General features: G+C 42.4%; 11 protein-coding genes across 11 annotated transcripts; 9 read left to right on the top strand and 2 right to left on the bottom strand.

Annotated features, from left to right (window-relative positions):
* Window positions 1–422: 422 nt before the first annotated feature.
* EAF01_001960 (uncharacterized protein) lies at window positions 423–2,553 on the bottom strand. Its single transcript, XM_038910210.1, has 2 exons — window positions 1,927–2,553; window positions 423–1,811 (listed from the first exon to the last, which is right to left on the bottom strand). Exons 1-2 carry the CDS (start codon window positions 2,180–2,182, stop codon window positions 712–714), a joined length of 1,356 nt encoding a protein of 451 aa, XP_038775022.1. The 5' UTR covers window positions 2,183–2,553; the 3' UTR covers window positions 423–711.
* Window positions 2,554–2,749: 196 nt separating this feature from the next.
* EAF01_001959 (uncharacterized protein) lies at window positions 2,750–5,657 on the top strand (the record flags this gene model as incomplete). The annotated part of the gene is made up of 4 exons (XM_038910209.1): window positions 2,750–3,632; window positions 3,820–4,730; window positions 4,843–5,551; window positions 5,601–5,657. Exons 1-4 carry the CDS (start codon window positions 3,006–3,008, stop codon window positions 5,655–5,657), a joined length of 2,304 nt encoding a protein of 767 aa, XP_038775021.1. The 5' UTR covers window positions 2,750–3,005.
* A 614-nt stretch (window positions 5,658–6,271) lies between these two features.
* Window positions 6,272–7,366, top strand: EAF01_001958 (uncharacterized protein; the record flags this gene model as incomplete). The annotated part of the gene is made up of 2 exons (XM_038910208.1): window positions 6,272–6,623; window positions 6,798–7,366. The coding sequence occupies 2 exons, from the start codon at window positions 6,272–6,274 to the stop codon at window positions 7,364–7,366; spliced, it is 921 nt and encodes a 306-aa protein (XP_038775020.1).
* Window positions 7,367–11,255: 3,889 nt separating this feature from the next.
* EAF01_001957 (uncharacterized protein) lies at window positions 11,256–12,114 on the top strand (the record flags this gene model as incomplete). Its single annotated transcript, XM_038910207.1, has 3 exons — window positions 11,256–11,498; window positions 11,564–11,924; window positions 12,098–12,114. The coding sequence occupies 3 exons, from the start codon at window positions 11,256–11,258 to the stop codon at window positions 12,112–12,114; spliced, it is 621 nt and encodes a 206-aa protein (XP_038775019.1).
* A 1,342-nt stretch (window positions 12,115–13,456) lies between these two features.
* On the top strand, window positions 13,457–13,951 carry EAF01_001956 (uncharacterized protein; the record flags this gene model as incomplete). The annotated part of the gene is made up of 1 exon (XM_038910206.1): window positions 13,457–13,951. One exon carries the CDS (start codon window positions 13,457–13,459, stop codon window positions 13,949–13,951), a length of 495 nt encoding a protein of 164 aa, XP_038775018.1.
* Window positions 13,952–14,034: 83 nt separating this feature from the next.
* Window positions 14,035–14,637, top strand: EAF01_001955 (uncharacterized protein; the record flags this gene model as incomplete). The annotated part of the gene is made up of 1 exon (XM_038910205.1): window positions 14,035–14,637. The coding sequence occupies one exon, from the start codon at window positions 14,035–14,037 to the stop codon at window positions 14,635–14,637; it is 603 nt and encodes a 200-aa protein (XP_038775017.1).
* Window positions 14,638–15,131: 494 nt separating this feature from the next.
* EAF01_001954 (uncharacterized protein) lies at window positions 15,132–17,419 on the top strand (the record flags this gene model as incomplete). Its single annotated transcript, XM_038910204.1, has 4 exons — window positions 15,132–15,243; window positions 15,305–15,474; window positions 15,544–16,600; window positions 16,695–17,419. 4 exons carry the CDS (start codon window positions 15,132–15,134, stop codon window positions 17,417–17,419), a joined length of 2,064 nt encoding a protein of 687 aa, XP_038775016.1.
* Window positions 17,420–17,443: 24 nt separating this feature from the next.
* Window positions 17,444–18,052, top strand: EAF01_001953 (uncharacterized protein; the record flags this gene model as incomplete). The annotated part of the gene is made up of 1 exon (XM_038910203.1): window positions 17,444–18,052. One exon carries the CDS (start codon window positions 17,444–17,446, stop codon window positions 18,050–18,052), a length of 609 nt encoding a protein of 202 aa, XP_038775015.1.
* Window positions 18,053–18,774: 722 nt separating this feature from the next.
* Window positions 18,775–20,529, top strand: EAF01_001952 (uncharacterized protein; the record flags this gene model as incomplete). The annotated part of the gene is made up of 3 exons (XM_038910202.1): window positions 18,775–18,850; window positions 18,908–19,179; window positions 19,231–20,529. The coding sequence occupies 3 exons, from the start codon at window positions 18,775–18,777 to the stop codon at window positions 20,527–20,529; spliced, it is 1,647 nt and encodes a 548-aa protein (XP_038775014.1).
* A 136-nt stretch (window positions 20,530–20,665) lies between these two features.
* EAF01_001951 (uncharacterized protein) lies at window positions 20,666–21,653 on the bottom strand (the record flags this gene model as incomplete). Its single annotated transcript, XM_038910201.1, has 3 exons — window positions 20,666–21,281; window positions 21,341–21,465; window positions 21,519–21,653. The coding sequence occupies 3 exons, from the start codon at window positions 21,651–21,653 to the stop codon at window positions 20,666–20,668; spliced, it is 876 nt and encodes a 291-aa protein (XP_038775013.1).
* Window positions 21,654–21,952: 299 nt separating this feature from the next.
* EAF01_001950 (uncharacterized protein) lies at window positions 21,953–22,660 on the top strand (the record flags this gene model as incomplete). The annotated part of the gene is made up of 1 exon (XM_038910200.1): window positions 21,953–22,660. The coding sequence occupies one exon, from the start codon at window positions 21,953–21,955 to the stop codon at window positions 22,658–22,660; it is 708 nt and encodes a 235-aa protein (XP_038775012.1).
* Window positions 22,661–22,770: the final 110 nt, after the last annotated feature.

Below are 22,770 nucleotides of genomic sequence, written 5' to 3'. Positions count from 1 at the left end.
TCGCTTAAACGATTGTGTGACTATAATAATTATAGGCTAAATTTCATGATAGTCTTGGTTCTTTGAAGAACTGAAGATTGAATGGTCTGGATTGGATTGGATCGATCAGGCATTCTTCGGTTTTCTTCTTTCCAGGTGACGTGGAACTCTCCACGTTGTGCGTTGTGGAATCTGGGGTACATGAGTGTGGCTCTGGATGTATTACATTGCCAAGCTATCCAAAATTAGGGTTGTATACGCGTCATACTGGGCTGTTTTCGATACACTGGATGCTTGTCTTATCTCTCGCGCCTTAATTCTGCCCTATTGAGTTATGGAGTGCCTTTCCCCTTATAATCGCTCCATTTTTTGACATTAGGCTTCGCTGCTTTCTCATTCAATCATTCATTGAAAGTATTACATTTTCATGTAGAGGAATACTTGAAGTGCCAATCATGTAATTAAGAAGTGGATTCTAAAGAAAATCATGGAAAAATGAGGAGAGAAATAGTAAATTGTACTCCAAAACCCCATTAGCGTGTCTCCAAGCAACACAATAACAACCGTTCTTGGGTATCTGTTGCGCCGCAGATAAATCAAATCTAGACATTTAAAAAGTGGAGGGTGTCTATGGTCGTAAACAATAACCCATTCGCATTTTCATTCTTCGCCTCGTCCCTTCCCACCAAAGAAAAATAGCACTTTTCGTTTCCGGTCCCATGAACCCATGAATTAAACCCTCTTCAAAATTCCCCCTTCCACAACTTTAATCACGAGAACAAATAATCCACCAACCAACACCACAACACCACTAAAGTCCGCAACTTGATCATAAGAATGGTACTGTTCGACAAGTGCGCCATTGATAGGTGGACCAATCAAAGCTGCAAATGCTGTGACGAACATACCCATTCCCATATAAGTTCCAATGTTTTGAGGGTTCTTAGGGACCATTGCAAGACATAGAGTCACTAGTGACACGATTGCCCCCGAGCAAAATCCATAGATAGCCGCAAAAACAATGATGCTAGCACTAGAAGTAATACTTTGCCAGCAAAATACTAGTATTCCCGTGGAAACGCCGACCGCACACAACATATTCAGTCGGCCAACTTTATCTGCCAAAATACCAGGAATAACACGACCAAAGAATGAAGCGCCATTGAGTATCGAAATAAGGTATGAAGCTAACTCCGTGCTCATTCCATACTGAACGGCATAAGATGGGAGGTAGAAGATAGGAATAAACACACCGAGCATCATCAAGAAAGCCGAGACCAGTAAAGTAATATAAGGAAGCTCCTTGAATGCCGCTGGGAGGAAAAACGATTTTTTTCGAGGGGGTAATCGCGCTCGGAGAGTCGTGCAAGAGATTCCAAGGACTGCAAGCATAATAAATCCGATAATTCGAACACTCCATCCAAAGCCCAGTTTTGGGTTCGCAAACATTTTTGCTAGGGCGATTGGAAATATAACACCTCCCACTGAAGACCCAGCGACTGTGATGCCCATTGCCGCGCCTCTCTTTTTATTGAAATATTGACCAACAGCTGTCATTCCAGGCGCCATTGTCATACCAGTAGCTATTCCACCCAGAATTCCTTGTGCGAGCATGAATTGATAGTATTCCTTGCAGAGACTAGTCATCATGACGCTAAAAACGTATAGAAGTGCAGCAGGCCATATTGTTTTTCCTCCAAAACGATCGAAAAGTGGGCCGCCCACAGCACTTCCACTAAAGAGAAAGAATACCTGGAGAGATCCAATCCATGATATATCGGAAGGGGTTCGATGAGAGAGTTGATGGGTTTGGTAGTATTCTTGGTAAACACCTAAAAGTATATCGTTAGTTATCGCTAATTTTTAAAAACCGCGCTATTGTAAAGGAGAGACAATGGTTGAACAATCTGACATTAAACGGGAGGGGTGAAATTTCGACAGACCTACCGAAAGCATTTATATATCCAAATGTACAGAATAAAACCCCAGCTGCTCCAGCTGCTACAGACCACGCCCTTGCTCCCCCATCAGGAAAATCCATTATAAAGGCATTTTGCTTTTCGGCTTCGCTTTGAAAAGGTTCCAACCTTCCGTTCTTGGTTTCCGCCTTCTCCACTGATCTCTCGATGTCAACGCCGGAATCTACGGGCATGCCAAAGCTTGTGGGGTCACCCTTAACCTTATGGGTTTCGGTGGATTGCATTGTGGATAGGAAAACGCAGATCCCGTACTTCGCGTCGATTGTTTTGTAAGCAGGGATGATGAGGAAATTGATAGCTTGATAGTTTCTTGGTATTGCGTCCAACTTTTGAGGAAGCAACGAAGGTCAATGTGTGACAAGTTGTTGGTTGTGAAGTTGTTGTTGGCGATGTAGTTTTTGATAATGATCAATTGCCCATCCTTTATCCTTACTTTCTTCCATCGTATGATGGCGGCAAGGGTATGGAGATAATCGATGTCGACGCCGCAGAGTTCGTTCATCGGAACGGTATCACGGAGAATTCTTTAAATCCGGAAAGAGCGAGCTTCACGAATATGAATTAACCCGATTGGTTCAAGTGCCTGGGCAGTGCTGGGATATGAGCTCGAAGGCTCTCTCGCTCTCTAAAGTTTGCGCCACATGGTTTCTTAGTAATTATCACCGTTACCGTTTGGGTGTTAGCTCTGGTTGTTACATCATCCGGCATTATCGGGTGAATGGATCAATGTCCGAAATATTTATATATATAATCCTCTTATCTCCGCTCATGGTATCGTATGAGCATAACTCTTCCTTCTCTTATACTCCTGCAATCTCATCTCGGTCTTTTCATCATTTTGTTTTCAATTCAACTTAGTATACCGTCATAAATCCGTACAACTTCGAAATACCTACACTTGTTCGGACAGGATCTGCATCTAAATTGTTTGCTTGCTTGACATGCCAATCAGTCCAATCGGTCTAAGTCTACAGATCAACCGTCCCAATACACCGTCGGAGTTCATTCCTTCTGTCAAAAACATCCAATTCAGTCCTATTCTTTACAATGGACATCAATTCCATCGTATTACAAACGTCAAGGATGGAAAGGAATCCTCCCACGCCTCCTACTCAGCCCCGGAAACGTCGCAGGCCAGCCTTATCCTGTATACAATGTCGACGTCGGAAGATAAAATGTGATCGAAACATGCCATGTGGTCAATGTATCTCCTCAAAAACATCAGCATGTCAATATAGCTCCGATCTAGCTCCACAGTCTAAAAGATCCCGGGTCAATGGGAATGGCCAATACCCTGTCACACCTTCAACCGTAGGCCACAGTCCCGGAAGTACCACCCACGCATCACCAAACCGCAATGGTGGTACAGATAATGTAACCAATGGTATCCTACCGAATTCTACAAGCTTCTGGGCTGAAACGACCTCTATCGTTGATGGATCACTTCCACTTCGTGGACAGACCCTTGTACCACATCAAAACCCATCGGATCCGACTGTACAAGCTCTCCTAGACAGAGTACACAAGTTAGAACAGATAATATCTGAAACTGATGCTATGAATGATGGCCCAAATCTACTTAGCGATAAATACGTCAGAGGCCCTAGCTTAAGGGGAAGTCTTTCCAAAACAAGATTTTTCGGGCAAAGTCATTGGATGAACTCAATCGATCAAGTAGGTTAATATATTATGCCGTTCCTGGTCCCTTCCATTTCATCTCAGTGCCCCAGGATCTCTTCTTGCTTTTATCTACCGTCTTTTTCTACCCACTCCGCTTTGAACCATAGCATTTGCATTCGCCCAAAACCGTCATTCTAACTCAATCATCACCATCTCGTTTACATTGCTAATATGTTTAAAGTCTAAACATCTGACCAAACTCAAAGAGCTTGGGCCATTAAGCAAGGGGGGGGAAGTTTTCGATCTATTGAACAAATGCAAGGCATTGGGTAGAAAGGCGAAAGAATTCAGAGGTGCAAAGTCATCAGTAACGAGTGAATACCGCGATTTTGTCCCGGAGAAGGAGACATCTGATCGTCTCGTCAACGCATATTTTCGAACTTTTGAATCCGTCTATCGTATATTACATATTCCAACATTTGAAGAGGAATATGCATCGTATTGGAAGAATCCCGCGGCAGCGGATATGGCTTTTATCATAAAATTACTACTCGTGATGGCCATCGGAACAAGCTTTTACGAAGATCCTATACAGCCCACTTCTTTACATCCTAATGCTCAACATTGGATTGCGGCGGCTCAAGCTTGGGTAGCAGCACCACCCGAAAAGCATCGTCTCAACATTGTAGGTCTACAAATTCATTGTCTACTTCTTATAGCTCGTCAAGTAAAATCCGTCGAGGGCGATCTCACATGGATTTCTTCTGGTTCTGTCTATCACTTGGCCATGTCTTTGGGTCTCCATCGTGATCCGGTACACTTTCCCAAGATGGGGCCATATCATGCAGAGATACGGAGACGACTTTGGGCAACAGTTTTGGAACTTTCTTTACAGTCAAGTCAAGATCTTGGAATGTCACCTTTAATCAATACACAAGATTATGACACGGAGCTACCAGCGAATATCGATGATTCTGAAATCAGTGAAACAACCAAAAAAGCACCAATATCAAAACCAGTAACGGCATTCACTCGAACTTCAATTCAAATATCACTAACGAGGACCTTCTGTACGAGGCTCGAAATAGCAAAGGCCATCAATAGTTTCAGAAATGAGATTTCATACGAAGATACATTGCGTCTAGGATCCACGTAAGTACTCCCCCTTGGGAATTTGGTATTCATAATATGTTTCGTTGTGTACAACTTTATGCTAGTCAAGGAATTTGAAGATCATAAGGGACTAACGACTACATACTACTAGACTCTCAACATCAATTCGTTCTAGCTCCGCACTACTCCAGTCATTCCTTAGATCCAATTCTGAAACAAAGCCAACCCCTTTTCAAATTAAGCTTCATGACTTCTACTCAACCCACTTCCTCTTGGCCTTGCACAGGCCCTATGCAATTAAAGCCAAAGTCAATCCAACCTATTATTTCTCTCGAAAGGTCTGCCTCGAAACCTCTTTATCTCTACTTGGACCAGCAATATCACTTCCGGGGCAATTAAACTTATCCCAGCCCGATGATTGGACCCTGCTTACCTGGACCGCATCCGGTATCACGAAGGGGACTTACATACATGCACATATAGGCCTTGGCCTGGAACTAAACCAACAACTTGAAGAGGATCCTCCACTATCTTTCTCAATCAACCCACCACCTCCTCAACAATCAGAACTTCTACGTGTACTTCGTAGTGGGCGCGATTGGGCCTCTGATCGAATAATGAGGGGCGATACTAATATCAAAGGACATGTTTTCATATCTTGTCTTTGCGGTCAGATAGAAGCACTTCAGAAAGGTGCTTCTGCTGATGAGGGAATCATAGCCGAGGCTCGGAAAAGTGTATATCATTGCTTACAATTAATGAGGAATAACTACAAAGGGCAGGAGACACAGATAAGTGCAGAAGCAAATCGTAATCTATCGATGAATTCCGCTCTTAACGGTGTCAATTGGGATGCAATGGTAAGCCTTCTTGTATCTGATATGATGACCATCTACTAATGCTCTCTAGATGCAAGATCCAGATGTCGAATTCGAATATCCAGGAGAATGGGTCTTCTCTGGATGAGAGGATGGTAGTTTTCTGATATAATACTAGCGACCCATCAAATTGTATGATTAGTTGCATTTTAGAACTGAGCCTTTATGGAGGAAACGATTATAGACGAGGAACTTCATTATCCTCTACCTGGTTGTATATAATAACGCACGTTCTGTCAATCTTCATATATCTATGGGAAGCTCCCAGGCGACGGAGAAACAGGCGAAAAAGTATAGCATGCTGATCTAGATAAAGTTCAAGACATGCCAATATTTGATCCCGCGATCGGGAAGAATTTCCAATACATACAGTCGTTTACCTAGTATACTATATTGGTCTTTCGAAGTCACATGTAGTAAGCGCGATTTTATTATTGACTAGCCCCTCCCTATTACTATCTACCGAGAACACACTTCCACATTAATTTGTAGCGTGTTGGTTTGCCGGGTAAAAGTGCAATAAAGGTTTGCATTGCTTCGCCGCAGACCGACTGTTGAGCTACTTGTCGTGTCCAATTTCTACTTGACCACATATATCAAACGAACTAAGCTGTTTCAATCCTCCTGGTATAAAACAACAAATTCTATGATTCGTTGAAAAGTCACAAAGTCGAAAACTTCCAGCACATATTACTGATGAACATGAACGAAGAACCACCGTCATCTCCTGGACAAGGGAATGCTGATTCCCACCCCGAACCAAATTCAACCAAACGACACGGCTGGCAATTTTGGGCCATTTTCCCGGGCTTGTGTCTTGCATCTGTATTGTGTGCACTCGATTCTACAATCTTATCAACCGCTTTACCTACAATTACCTCCAATTTGAATTCTTCATCAAGCTACGTTTGGGTCATTAATGCTTATACAGTCACCTTCACTGCAATACAGCCATTTTATGGACAATTTGCTGATATTTTTGGACGAAAAGTGCCACTATTATTAGGCTTCATGGCTCTACCTTTATACATGCCCTTCGAGAACTCACCATTCTGTAAGCAACCCACAACACCCTTACGCCTATTCTCTCACAGAATATCGTCTTTAGCTTTTTTGCTCACATTTCTTCATAGAATACTCTTGTACTGGGCCATTCATTTTCTGCCCGTTTACTTTCAAGCCGTCTTACTTGATTCTCCGCAGTAATCGGGGATTCACACTCTTGCAGCAGCCATACCAATGGTTCCATTTGGCATTCTAGGCGGATTTTGGATTGCTAAAGTTGGATATTATCGACTAAACCAAGTTCTAGGGTTTGCACTTGCTACGGTTGCCATTGGATGCTTTAGCAATCTGGATCAGAATTCTTCTACAGCCGTTTGGGTCATACTGCAGAGAGTTTTCGCAGCCGGTGCTGGAATTGTGCTTACAGCTACATTACCTGCAATACAAGCACCGCTCCTAGAATCCGACGTCGCGACCGCCACCGCAATATGGGGATTTGTTCAAAGTTTGGGGTTTGTTTGCGGTGTTGCCTTACCTTCCAGTATCTTCGAAGCGAAGTTTAGAAGTATGATTTACACCATTGATGGTGATAGTTTGAGGCGAGTGTTGCAAGCTAGAGGTGCTTACGAGCATGCTTTGAAGGTATTCATCACATCTCTATCAAAGGAGTTGCAAATGCAGATTGTGACACTGTTCGTGGTTAGCTTGAAGCTTGTGTGGGAGGTTGGATTGGCATTTGCTATCTTTGGATTATTCTCGTCTTTTTTTGTGCAGGATATTGAGGTAGAGTAATCTGGAGACATATTTTGGATACGGAGAAGAGACTGAAGCCACTACGAATGAAAAATATCCAGGTAACCTTCTGCAGTTGTGAGCTGATGTATTTTGTTAGTGTGTGGCTGGGTGGTAAATTTGTGTGTTGGAATGGGAGAAACTTGGTGTTTCGGATCTAATTAGATCATTTCATATGTGGAGAAAAAAGAGAGTTATGTGAAGATTTCAGAAAATATAGAATGAAATTTTGATCCTGTAAATGAACAAACATAATGAGTGTCGGAATCAAAGGCCAGAGTTCGAGTCGAAATTCATATCGTGTAGTATTTATTTCTCCAAAGCCGTCCTATTTTTAGAGATGAATGAGACGTGCAACAAAAGAGACGAAATATATCTCCTGCATCATTATTCTGAAGAATATAGTACTCTAGACCGATCCCTCATTATTGTACAGCTATATTATAAAAATACCTAAATTTTGACGCGCGGTTGAGACTGATAAAGATTCGCTCGACTGCCGACTCCCAGGCGGAAACCTGTATCACGACAATCAATTAGGCAGTACCGATGCTCAGCCTGGTTTTAAAGGAATGTTCTTAGTAAGTTCTAGTACAGATGTTAATAGGAGGTAATAAATATGTCAGCCTTGTGGTCCATTGGTGGTTTCTTGAGTCACGGGCCCCCTGCTTCAATTCTGTCTTGATTAACGTCATGGTTAATTATTTTTGTCCTGCATTCCTAGCTATGTGGAATCTTAGCGCTTTCTCTTCGGGTTTCTTGGTGTCGATTGGGATTTGTATTGTTGAGTAGTGACAGGTGAGATGGTTATATACTGCCTAGATTGTTTTGGTTGTTACTTTTGTTGCATGTCTGGATTTGAAATTCTATTAATATCGTTTTTGAGAGGGGCTGTGATGTTCGATTTTCTGTACCTATGGTGCTGTGGTATTTCATACTGTTTCCCGTATTGGGAGCTCAATGCCATGATATATTGCTCGGATGGAAAGAACTGGAAGGTTCGCTTCTCAGGCCCGTATATTCTTTGAGAAGCTTATGGGTATCGGCCCCAAACATAGCTTCATTGAAATATCTTTGAAGGTCTTTGGGGACAAAGCTTCACATCACTATACTTCACTTTCAACAACGAATTCAAGCCACCTGTATTTCCTCCTCCCCTCATCACCCCACCCTATTTACCATCCATCTACCAATTTATCTATCCAAACCAAGACTCTTAAGCCACACCATACCAATTCCAAAGATTTGTTGCACATCGTACATTGGGGCTCTAAAAATACCTCGTTTACCTCTCTTTCTCTACAACGAACAATCCTTCCATCCTTCTCTCGCTTAAGCTTATCGGCTTCTCCTTGTAAGATCATTTTGCAAGCGAATCTTATCAAAGTTAAATTTAGAGATGTTGTATCTAAGAATACGAAAGCGTAGGATCATGCATATCATCAAATGTTCGAGAAGCCTTATGTTCGTTTCGATAAGCGCTGGGGTGGAGGGAGCTAGGTGGAGGTTTTGATGAAAGTGGGGTTAATAGGCTCCCGGGTGAGGATTGTGGGGAATGGGGTCTAGATAAGTTGATAAAAGTGGTGCGGGTGCTGTGGTTTAATTTTGGGGACTTTATAAGGACTTTTAAATTCTTCTTCTTTTCATGGAGTGCAAAATTTGCAAAGAACTGGTGTGCTGAGAGATTTCAGATGGTTGAATATTATTCTTTTCAGGTAACGTGATAGTCATGTGATATCTTGTGAATAGAATCATCTACCTTCCAACGCACTCCTATAGTGATTTAGGCACAAAAGCACAGAAATCTGGATGGTACATCTCCAGGTCATCCCAGCATTAAGCCAGGAGATGAATCAAGACTGTTAAAGCAATGTCTCTACTTTCTCGTATACTAGTGTTCAAGACTGAGTGATTGGAGAAGAACTCTTGAATATTCAAACATGCTCTCAGCACGCAAGAGGGTATATTGGCAGGTCATTAGGCCGATTACCATAAGCTGTTGGGGGGGGGGTGATCAAGGCTAATTCTCGAGCTACCTCAAGTGAATCATATTTCTTCGAAGAGATTAGGAAACTACTAATTGAGGCCGAACGTTCATCTATGAGAGATATCAAAGTGCACATTATATACCGGAAGATTGGTACTTTGGCATAGCGAACAGTCGAGCTGTTAGACTGTTTGATAGCGGCTCATGCCTGATACGTGAGCAACACGGAACTGATGCTTTTGCTACAAATTGCCAGCTCTTGAACAACCATCTCAAAGCTGAGCTGACTAGATGATATGTATGTCGCCCTAATGGAAGAAAATCTATTTGGAAACTCGCATAAAATTTCAGTCCTTCACAATGGCCAGTTTAAGATGGAGAGCCTATTTTAATATATTCTAATTACTGTGTCATTGAATCACGAAGATGCATCTGTAGACGAAATTAACTTCAACAAAGGGAAATTTCCCGTCATGTATATTATCGTCTACGCGTTCACGCTATTGTAACACAGCTCCAACGATTTTATTAGCCTTCTAATAAACCAACTTGCTAGATTTTCCTACCACGATTTCAGAAACCTGACCCCACGGATGATGCAAGTCTTGCATTAAACACACGCATTGGTTTGGCCTTCTTGATCTACAAGCCCATTATCTTAAATTTTATCTACCAACCTCTGAGTCAGAATGGATGCCTCCAGCGAAGAAGAAGATAGAACCACGTCGTTGATGAAATGTGTTCTCGACATCATTCGTTCTCAAGCCTTGAATGATCCAGAGCCTCAATCTCAGAAGAACATCATTGACAGTTTCATCTGCATACACCATGGAGTTCGCGAAACGGACTTGCTATCGATTATTGAACAACTGGTTGAGGTTAACGGATTTTGTTTAGGTATATTTTAGTGGGAAGATTGCTAAGAAACGCCTGCTAGGTCAAAATCCTCCTTCCATCTGGGAATCAGGAAGTATGCGAGAGAAGCATGTACGGTCACCCAGAACGCGAAATTTCACCTCTATTCACCATTCATCCTGAATGCAATATTGGTAAATATCGTTCAAGTGAAACATGCGCTAAACACCTATACAAATATCTGCTCTCCCCGCAGTCTGCCTTGCGCTCAGAATACGCTACGAAGAGTATCGGAAAACCTGAGGGCTTATTTGAAGATCTAATTGAAGCTATTAACTTGACGAAACAATATGTGAAGTCAGTTAAGAGTGGTGGGTTTCATCTACAGATCAAATCGTAACCATGCTAGCTTTTCAGGAAATGACTTGAAAGCAGATAAATTAGTGGGTTTACTGCACCACTTTCGTTGAATGTACGCTAACTTGATATAGATTCATCAGGCAATTAGCTTGGCTAAAGATCAGAATCGAAAGTTTCATGAAAATCACGGACGTGCTCAAGCCAATATTGGCGATGCATCGATCTCAAGCACCGTTCAAAATGAGTCACTCAAAAGTTCCAATCGCACCAATTTTCCAAATGTATCTCCCGTAGGCAATGTTGCTTCTTCAAACTCGCAACCACTCGCGTCACTACAAACCTCAAAAGAAACGATAAGGATACTTCGGATCATAGATTAAGTACCTCTCGATTGACCTCTGCGCTTCGCGATTTGAATTCAAAATACCCCAACGATAACCTCAAGCTCGTATCCAAGAACAACAAGCTTTGGTTCAAATGTCACGACTGTCCAGCCCAGCTTTATAAGGTTTCGGATCAAGGGAGCCGCATCCAATATATAAGGTGTCATATCGAGAGTGCTGTTCATGCCGACAGACTTGAAAGCAGGGCGACTCGCAATGGTGAGAAAACTATCACAACAACTTATGTACAGACCAGGAAGGAAAGACTAGAGAAAATCAGAGGAAATGATCCAAGAAGCTCACGATGGACGCGATGGCACGACGAGATCAAGCGCCAAAGTCTCAAGATGGGAATGTCGCCAACGTGAAAGGTTCGAATGGTGCACTTGCCAAGAATGGACCTGTTGCTGGGCTATCCACGACGGCGAGTTATTCCGAGCAATCTTCTCATAATATCAACTTAGACGGTGCTAGAGCTGTTGCTTCAAACAAGCGAAAGTGTATGGAGCCAGAATCCTCAAGTTCTAGTAACAAACGAACTCTATTGGTATGTGTTATTGGTTATTTCGTTCGTCTTTGGTAGAGATAGACATTGATTAAATTTGGTTTTAGGTGCAATCTCATGAAAAAACTCCACGCCCAACTTTAGTCACCCATCATACAGATCCTTCAGACAATGGCACACAGTCCCGTTATGATACGCCTGGCAATCATATACAGACTCGATTGGGAAAAGACCAGCCACTAGATATCCACGACGCTGCAGACAAAAAAGCGACAAAGAGTGCAAAAAGCGAAGCAGTAAAGGCTCGTGTTGAGGATTTAAAAGCGGAACGAGTTGCCAAAGGGAAAACATTAGCGAAGCTTGCCAGGAAGCTCCACAAGCAACGAAAAATTGCTGCCACACAGCAAGAAATACTTGAAAACTTGGTTAACGAAAATAAGCGACATTATGGATTATTGAACTCTGTCCGTGAGTCTCTCAATATCACCAATCACCGACTGTCAACAAGAAAGAACGTCCACAAGGATGAGGTTACAAGCCTTAAGGAAAGTATCAAGTTTCTCAAAAATGGTCGAATTTTAGTAGAAGCTGTGGCTGACGAGCACACCATTGAGCTTGAGGAACTGAGAAAACGTTTGCAGATCTTAGAAGAGCGTGACTTGGGCGCGGAAGATGATGTACAAAAACGAGCTTCTCGCCTTAGAGACCAAATCAATAGTGATAAATAAATTTGATTAACATAGTTTAACACCGAGTAGCCTATATCATCGAATGGGCCACTTCAAAATACACCAATATTAAACTTTTTCTAATATTTATATCTTAATAACCAAACATTATTTTTGTAAAAGAAAAAGATATTAAATAATAATAATAAATTAATTTTTCAAAAATCTAGTTTTTACATAAATATTTCTATTATATTTTAAAAAAAATCAAGATTGTTATGATTTTTATTACAAAAATATTATTTTAATAATAATTCATATATCAATTTGGATTTTCCAAAACAGATTAGGTTTTTATAATATTTACATAATTAAATATTCTAATTTCAATTTTTAAAAAATTCTATTAATAAATAAATAAAGTATATAGTTATATATAAACAAATTTTGTATGTATTTTAAAGTGGGCTACTTAGTAATATAGGCTATTCGGTATTAAACTATGTTAGTGGAAGTAGGAGTGGGAGTTGTTAGACTCTTCGAGGCATTAAGCTATAATTAATATATAAAATTATTAACTTGATCACATTTCCATCAATTCATGATTCAATATCTTCCTATTTCTGTTGTGATGATAAATGAGTTGAGCTCTACAGGTGAGAAAAGAGAACCCTAAATATAAATTATTGCGGGGCAAGATCATCATGTCCGTGCTCCATCCAGCATTTACCTTCACGCGATGTGGCACTTGGTAAGACGCGTCGGTCATCCCAAATCCAAATTCATCAAGAGGTGAATTGCTGTTTATTTTGTAATCAAACTATACTGTCATGTCAGAACTAATTCCGTGATCCCTTGTAGGGACAACAACTGACGTGACTTCAACACTAGTTCATTAACCACGAATACAATGGAAAACGAGCTCGAGCGACTAGTTGAAGAAGTCAAGCGACCTTCGTCTCACACACATTCGAATGGAGAAGAAAATGTAACCGTCTTGGATAAACTGGCGAGATCAAGCGTTATCCTTGACTAGTCTTTATTGCAAGTCCACTGGGGCCCTGCATCCGGGTGTGTAAGTACTGCATATCTTAGATTGATATTATGGCCCTGATCCCGCTTTGAGACAACCGAAAACCTGACATTTTAAGCTTCCACCATGGCAAAAAAATACATGCTGGACTAGAAAGTCTTAGGAAGCATTTTCCAGACGACTTGCTTTACACGATCTCTTACAAGAATGATTCCTTCTATGTGAGCTGTAATGAGTGTTTTGGCCGATTTTTTAAGACCAAATCAAACATCGGAACCGTTTATGCACATGCGAAAAGTATGCGACATGGAAGCAAGGTCGATAGAAGACTACAGTCTGAAGGTGTGAATGGAACAAGAACCTTGTGGGTTACTAGACGAAGAGCAATAGAATCTTCAGACGGACAAGAGAAAGAGAAGCAACAGTGGCTACAATGGCAGGAGTCGGATGACGACCAAGGGAGAAGCCCCGATAGTAGATTACTCAGCGCATTCGATTTTGATGAAGATCCAGAAGATAACCAACCGTCAAAGAAACGCCAGCGAACAGCACGTAACCCATCTGACGCCAGCCTCTCGGGAGATTTCGCATCTTCTCCGCCAACGTATGGTGGTTCAGGAAGGATGCTTGGGCTATCACGCGGTGCCGAAGTGGTCAGTCTTCAATCCGAGAGCCCAATACCGATAACAAACGACTCAAGGACAGAAATATGCGTGCCTTCTGTAGACATCATGGATCGAATTATGAAAGTCGAAGGTAGCTGGAAGAGCAGAAGCACGAAGTTCAATGGCTAGCGATGGAGCAAAGAGATAGGTTTGAGGGGTTAACTGAGGAGATGGACGAATCTAATCGTTTGAATGGAGACCTAGCCGCCAAAATGAGTCGAATTTTTAAAGAACAAAAGGATTGGGAAAAAACTGTGAATGCGAGGCTTGACCACAAAGATTCTTCCATCGATGCAAAGACCGCGGATATGGAATTCATGATTCGATTATTTCGGGACGACACCAAGGTTTCCAAAACTAAGAGGTCGGACATTGAGAAATTTGAGAAGCAGCTAGCTCGTTCAGAGTCTCACCATGACGAATACACTACAGCATCGGCAAAGCTTGTTGAAAAAGAGAGAGAGATGATTTATACAAACGAGCAAGCTGAAAGGCGCCGACTACAACAATACGAAAAGGAGACTGAATTTCCGAACGGACAGACTGCTCTGGACCGAATTGCCAAGATTGAGAAAGTTATCGAAGAATTTGCCAAACAGTTAAGAAATATGACTAGTCAGATAGACAATCCTGATGTGTCAAACAGACGAAGTGGCTCCAACGATTTTCAAATTGATAGCCTTGTACAGACTAATAAAATAATGATGATGCGTTTAGCGGCTTTGGAAGAGAAGAATGAGATGCATGTTTCCAAAATTGTGGAATTGGAAAGAAGGAACAAGAGGTTACAAAATGAAGTGAGGAATTTGCAATAGATTAGCTCGGGCTATGACTAGCGGACGAAATTTAGGTAGATCAGACTCAACGGAGCCGATAAAAAGGGTTCTTGCTTAACGTTACACCGTTGGGGTAAGGGTAGCTTTACGCCACTTTTTTGAATTGATGTTTGTCTTATATTTTAAGGTTATATGGTGTACCATTGAGATACACCTTTACAAGATATCTTCCCACCACATTTTTTCCCTCGCCCACTGATCACATCAGAATCAGAGTCGTCGATGATTGACTTCATTGAAAACTATGCAGTACAAAACGAATGAGTTATTCTGTGCATAAAAGACATTTAATCACCCATAGTGTTTGAAACGCGAAAGAGATTGCGGGGTAATCATAATATCGAGTGTTTGCTTGATTGTTCTCGTGCTTTTTCCTCACGCGCTCAAGCTCTTCTGTACTTCTACTTCCTCAATACACGCGCACATCAAAGGATCAATCTATTGCATTTATATCCTACTCCCATCCTGCTACTATGCCACAGATATTTGGTAATCCTCGGATGATGGAATCGAAGGCACTTCTTTGGAACGCTTCAAGAGTGCCTCTGCGATGTTTTTCACTAGATGAAAATACACAATCATTGGGTAATCTTTCGATGAGCTTCTCTAATCCCTATAAATTGAGCGACTATCTTACACATCTTAGGAGAATTGAAGCACAAAGACAGATTCCACGAGGTGGACTCTGGTTCACCCACACCCATTTCGAGCTCATTAGCGAGTCCTGAGCCAATGTCGTCAGAGCAGAATGATGATCTACAAGTAATGGGCCGATCGTTAAAGGCAATAATAGATGAATCTTGTTTAATGAAAGGTGTAAGTAATATGTATTTCCTTTGACAACCATTTGTTTTGGTTATGCGGTAATGGTTCTGACTTCTCTAGGCCCCATCGTGCGACAAAGCCAAGGCTAAATTTGACGAGCTCGGGAAGGACTTTCCAAGTGATTTGCCATACATCATCACATACGAGCATAAATATCTGGAAGCCATATGTCAAGAATGTGATCGCGGACTGAGAATTGAGGGTTCTGCACTTGGTGGTATTATGAACCATGCGACCGGCATACAGCATGGTCTCAACGTCAAACAACGGCTAGTTTTAGACAATTTGGAAGAGGCACTAACCTCCAAAGTCATGGCCCGAAGGAAAGCTATGGAGACTCTATCTGAGCCAAATTCCTGCAGGGAAGTCCAAAACCAGCCGAAATCCAAAAATGAGAAGCCATGGGAACTTCCATCTATTAAAGTTGATCCTACTAGACCTGTCGAACATTTTGGGCCTGAGCCAAGAAAATCCAAACGCCAAAAACTAGCACCTGCGTTACTCGCTGAAACCGATACAGGTGATCTTCGAGTCAGTACAGTGTTAAAGAATCCTGTAGGCAGGTCTCGAGGATGGAAAAGAAACAAAGAACCTTCTTCGATAACAGAAACGTCTGCTCTGGTGTCGGAACGTATTGCCGTAGAAATATCCGAAAGCTTTACAGACTTCAATCACCAATTCGATCACAAAATGAAGAAACAAAGAGATCAGATATTGCTTCTCAATGCAGACCTAATTGGGTTGAGAAATTTTTATGGCAAAAGGCTAGATACTCTGGAGCAAATTTCGGAGACGCGGAAGCATGAACTCATAGTAAACAATAGACATCTCATAGAATTGAAAGCACAAAATGATGCCTCTTTCCAAAAAGACAAGGTCAGCTTGGCAGATATGAAGAGTACGCTTGGGAAACGGAAGGAATCCATCGATAATTTAACCAATCTCTTGTCGAATGCGGAATGCAAACTGGAGAGTCAGAAGAATTTCATGAAAAATATGGCTGTCCTCTTTCCGGGTGTGGAGAGCAAGCTGAATGAGCAGATCGAGATCATTAACCGTCTGTCTTCGAGAATGGAAAGTGACCTCGAGGGACAGAAGGCAACCACCACGGACTTGGGTCAGTTGACGAACAAGTACAATGGATAACAGAGAAATATTACCTACCCGACGAATCTTTTGGGAAAAAAAATTTAACGGTAGAGAACCCGAAGACTCATTACGGTTGCACACCGAAAAAGAGCTTCAAACCCACCAAAAGCAGATTGCGAAGCTCGAACAGAAAATATCCGGAATTCAACATGTCGTCACCAAAGAAGTTTCTGGGCTCATCAAGAAGCAAAGCTTCCCTCACGTTGCTGTAGACCGGGTTGAGAAATTGGAGAAGTCTATTGAAGAAATCAACAAAAGATTGGAAGATCCGTTTCCGGCTAGGATTTCTGAGGCTATTGTAGATCGAGTTGTTCGTCATACTGCAGAAAAGCACAACAGACTAGAGGAGATGGGTAGGGAAATCGAGAAGAGGCACTCATCTCAACGCGCCTCATTCATAGAAGTGCTTGAAACAAAGATGACCTGTACTTCTCAAGCCACTATTGATCCAGTTGCAAACTTAGAGGGGAGTCTCGAGGAGTTCCAAACAAAACTGACGGGCATGGCTTGTCTAGCTGTGGAACCCCAGTTGCAATGTTGTAAACAAGACGCCGAGGTCCGTGAAAAGCAAGCTGTCGAATTTCGACCCTATATGGATCGGATTGTTCGATTGGAAGAGGATTTTTCTGATTCCAGGTCCCTCAAATATAAACTGGACAGTTTGGAAAGGTGTACCCAAGGCTTTCAAATACGGTTGGATGAGATGGCTTGTGAGTCAGCAGAGTACCGGTTGCAACAAGATAGTGTACGCACCGAGTCTCTTAAAAGACAAGCACTAGAATCTTAATCTTTCATGGGGCGGGTTGTGAAAATGGAAAAAGATACAACGGATATAACGCGTCTAGTGGAAGAAAACAAAGTGCATGGAGAGACTATGCGAAAATGTATGTTGAATTCTCGGTCTACATCCGATCAAATCGCCCAATTAAAGAAAGAAGTCCAGAGTTATGACAGCAAGCTCGGGGCGGTGTCTGTGGCTTTAGATAATCGCCGGTTACAACAATTGAAAGAGCACACAGACCTCATCGAAGAGAAAATGTCCCACACTCAGACAGACTTCGACAATATGGTCACGAGATTTGCAGCAGAGGCACAAAATATCGCTACTAAAGCCGCCAGGTATGAGATAATTGGAAAGAATAGTTCTAGGGACCGCCAGATTGACGATCTAGCACAATCTATCAGACCGATAATGCTCCGTCTAGCAGGGTTAGAGAGCACTGAGAAGCAGTCTGATAAAATGGTAATGATGCGTCTGGCAGCGCTGGAGAAGAACGAGAGACAGTCTGGTGAAATGGTAATGATACGGTTGACAGCATTGGAGGAGAATAACGAGAGACAAGTTTCTAGGATCTTAGAATTAGAACGAGGAAATGAGAGCTTGGAAAGAGAATCAATGAAGTTGCGACAACCATCGTAGAGTAGTTATGGGAAGGGTGTTAGGAATGTGTATGTCTAGTGTGTATGTCTTTGTTAATTAACTCGCGGCTGCTTGGAAGAACAGCTACGCCGAGAATGATACAATCCTCATTCTCAATTATGATCATGACTGACAAGTTCAACTCATTTCACATGTATAGTAATCACGTCTGGGACTAACTTCAATGATAATGCTACAGAATCTGTCCAAAATCTTTTAGAAGTATTCGGATACTGAGGGTCAATTCAACGTTCTCTCATGTGCCAGTGTGGACGTAAAGGGTATGCGGGTTGATGTATAGAAATTCTTTTACTCACAGTCTTAAGAAGCCAATAGGTTTGGGTCCCACAGTTTTGTTTGTAATTATTGCAGGAATACTGTGCGTTTGCTTTCTGTCTAATTGCTTGACTTTGACCGGTCGCAGTTCACACGGAAGCCGACATCAACTACGATTCTATCTAGTAAGGAACACGGGTGTTTGCATGCGAAGGCCTTTTCACAACTAAAAGGCTCTGATACATCTGAATCAGCTTCGGTTTGTTGAAAGCAGTGTCAAGAATTTGCCTCTAGCTTGCACTCGGGCTGACGCAATCACACCCCTTCTTAAGAGGCTTTTCCCTATTTAATCGATTTGAAAATCGGAAACAGCCTCTTCTCTCTTTATTTGTTATTCCGACATCAGTTGATTGACCTTTGTCTTTTTTTTTCTATCAATCGGCACAATGGAACGATCTCTCAGCACTAGCGAGTGGCAGCCTTCATCTCTTTTCACAAACAGTAATGGAAGACACTCATCTGGTGATTCAATGCACTTATATGGAATGTTCAGTTGGATGGCTGGCTAACAATAAACAGAAGCAGGACCATCGAGAACAGATATCAGCACCACCACGAACGAAAAGAGTACTGGTCTTGAAAACCCACGCCCATGGAACTACTATTCAGATTTGGGTAGTCATAATAGTTATGATGATGATCGATTAACTTTTCGTTCAAAAAATAAGATTGTAGTGAGCTCCCCGCAAACCTCTGGTCCGCAACAGAGTACAGCAAGAAAAAGAAAGGCTTCCAGCGGCATCGAACCAGCCTCGAAAATTATCATCCACGAATCATGTATAGCAGCAGGTGTATGTAGAATATCTCCATGAAGCCCGCAATCACGGAACTGATAGCTTCAGGTATCGTCTCCAAAACTTCAATCCGTAAAAGCCAAAGTCAAACTTCTCGAGATGCAGTACCCAGATGACCTACCATACATCATCACTTTTTCGCACAACACTCAGACCCTGTATCTAGAATGTCAAGAATGCAGCAAGTCACTCAGTCTCTTGAAGGGAGGAGGAAATGTCGGAAGTCACGCAAGTAGCGTTTTGCATTCAACGTGCGTCGATGAACGGTTACGAAAACTAGAGGTGGAAGGTTTCAGGAGGCAAGTGACCGAAGAAGTTAGAACACGAGAAACAGCCATGTATGCTTCGCCGGCGGTGACTTCCACAAGGAGATCCCAAAGACTGTGGCGACGAACACATACCTCGAAGCAGCAATGCACGAAACCTACGCCGTCAGAAAACTTCGAATCTACTCCGTCTTCAGAAAATAAACGTATGCAATCGAAACGACGCTTAATCGTAGCTCCTTTCCCTACACATTCACCTGCAGAGATTCCGCACTCTGGTGTTGAGATGTCCGATGAGATGTTGACGCGGTATCAAGGGTTTGATAAGACATTAGAAGATGCGGTCGTTGACATCAATGTCCGACAATCAACCCAACACAGATTACTCATAGATGAAGTTCAAAAGAAGATATCATGTGGTCTTGTGCCTTTTGACAATCTACTTACGACCTTGGAAAAATGTGTTCAAAAATCCTACCAAAGTGTACAGCATAAAGAGCTCACCGAACAGAGAATAAGCAAGGCGTGGCACTCCTCAGAATCTGCACTTCGAGTAGTCAAGAAGCTAGAGGGAGATATCAAGGCAAGCGAAGAGAAATTTTCTGCCGGCCTGAATCTAGCGAGGGAACTAGCGGAAGTAGTCGATCGAATCGAGAAAGGGATATCAACCTCTTCCGAGATTGATCGAGTTGGCAGGTTGGAAAATGAAGTCATAGGAGTCAAAGAAGTGCTGACGGGAATTCGTCGACAAAATGACCTCGACAAAGTAAAATACCCAGACAAAGGACCTCTAAATGTCAAGGTCTCCCAATCTCAGCCAGACACTGATCCAGTTACTGCATTGAATGAAAAGGTCAACAAACTCACGGCAAAAGTCTCCAATCTGGCTGGTCTTGTTGAAACGCATGGGCTACCTACCAGTCACGGTGGCACTGCTAACAACGCCGCCCTCATTGAGGATCTGAAGAAGTCCAAGGGGACGATGATGAAGCGCCTGGCTACCTCTGAGGAACGCCTGGCTGCCTTGGAGGAACAGAACGACAAACTCATTTCTAAGATCAAGGAACTAGAAAAAATGTAAGAGACGGTATGAGAAGGGATAAGTAGTGAGCTTCAGACGATTATTTCACAAATTTCTTTTGATGGGTGGTTGAATAAAACAAGGGCCAGAAGTGAGTTTCAGCGCTGGGAATTTTTTGACTCCGGTGTAAAATAGATTACACCTTTCCTTCATAATCTCTCTTCCAGATGGTATCCCAGACTCCCTTATCCACCGCAAACTCTCTTACATAATCATGCTCTAACTCATGCGTCCTCCTTCCAAGCAACACCAAACTGTGCAAAGGGCCTCCCAATTGCTCATCGGCGTCACACAATTGTTTTAATGTCCCACTTACAAATTTCTCATCCTTGCAGCCTACTCGAGCAGCACCCACGCAGAGACTCTCTTCATTGTAAACTCCTCCCTCTCCATTCTCTGTCTTAAGCTCCTCGATCTCCAACATCTGCGATGCGCACTGTCCTACAGTCATGTATCTTGGTGGCTCGTATATCTTTCTTCCTCTCGCCATATTCTCCATAGTTTGCTCCTTAACCTTGATATCCAACAATACCAACGTGTGCAAACCGATATTCCTGTTCTCTCGAATGCGATCGTAGAATGAGGCAGGCTTCCAGTTCTCAGTGAAGAAAACCATTGAGACAGTTTGGCCAAAATTGTAAAGTTGGAGACCGGTAGCGCCAATCGCGGACATAATGGAGGCATTAGGAATAGTAGAGATTTGAATATTTAAGGAACGCGCGCGGAGGACAAGATCAGTATGGGTAGTAGCACTAAGCTTATATCAACATAGAACTTTGAAATTATGAGGAAACCATCATGTAGAACGAACCCAAAAGGATCTCCCACAACCAAAAATGCAACATCGACATTTTGCGCATCTTCCAAGATATCGTCACTAGCACTCTCTACCATATCTCTATCTGCGATAATCACTTCTCGTCCATAGTAACTTTCCTATGTCTACATCAGTCAGCGCCTTACTTTCCCGGGTCTAGAAAAAGACTTACAAGAACTGTTTTATCCACCAGCAAAATACTGGTGTAGGCCTCAAGGTATACGCGAGCGCATTTCTTGACAGCCTCAAGTCCTTTGACAGTAATATCTGTCTCGTCAGAGAGACCAAGTCCAATAAGGTAAAGCATCTTTCTTGTGTTTCTTACTGCAGGAACAATTCAGTGAGGGGTTCGAACAAGAATTCGAGAAAATTAATTTGCCCCGCACATTTGCTCATAAGGTTACTTCCATCATTCACCGCCCGGACCTTGAGAAAGGCAAAATCGCAGCCTTCCTCATCCTTACTTATTAGAAAATCATTTGCGACAGCAATTCGATCAGTGACCTACAGTCCATACATACTTCCGAAGACGAATTGAAAGCCCTAGTTAAGATTAGAGATTACACCATACCTCTCACCATCAACTACAATCCCAAAATCGCAATCATGTCCTCTAAAAAGGGCGCCTACGAAACTAATGCCTCGGACACTGATTTCCGCAAAAAATATGATCGCGAAGCCAACGTAGCCAAAGCACGCGAGCAAGAAGCGAAAGAAAAAGAAGAAGGGCGTCTACGATATGAAGCCAAGCTTGCGGGCAAAAAATACTACGCGCCTCTTACTGGCGATGAAACTCTTACATCTGCGCGCGCAAACCGTCTCGATGTATCTGCCAATGTAGGGAAAACTATATTGATGCCCGCGGGGGCAGCGACGGGCAAGAGAGGAAAGGGTGCGGGATTTTATTGTCAGGCTTGTGATTTGACGTTTAAGGATAGTTTGCAATGGGTGGAACATGAGAATAGTATGCAGCATTTGCGGGCGATCGGACAGACGGGAGAGGTGCAGAGAGCGAGTGTGGAGGATGTGAGGAGGAGGATTGATGAGATTTGGGAGAGGTTAGAGAGGGAGAAACATGAGGAGGTTGTTACTTTGGGAGAGAGATTGGAGGGGAGAAGAATTGAGGATGAAAAGGAAAGAGAGGAAAGGAGGCAGAAGAGGAGAGAATTAGCTGAGAGAAAGAAGGAGGAAAAGGATAAGGAAATTGCAGTCAAGAAGGAATATGGGGAGGATGTCAGGGTGGAAGGCGAACACGATGAAGACGACATGATGGCTAGTATGGGAATCGTTGGATTTGGGTCATCGAAAAAGTGAAGATGTATTGTTTGCATGTGGGATTTAGCGACGGTGTTCAGGACGGGATAGATTAAAGCATACAGATTGTATAATTGGGTTCTGTGTAGGTCAATATTATATTATAATTA

Source organism: Botrytis porri (assembly GCF_014898465.1).
Source record: "Botrytis porri strain MUCL 3234 chromosome Unknown BPOR_002, whole genome shotgun sequence".
NCBI classification, from domain to species: Eukaryota; Fungi; Ascomycota; class Leotiomycetes; order Helotiales; family Sclerotiniaceae; genus Botrytis; species Botrytis porri.
Note: the sequence above shows the minus strand (reverse complement) of the source record. Positions and strands in the feature narration are given on the sequence as shown.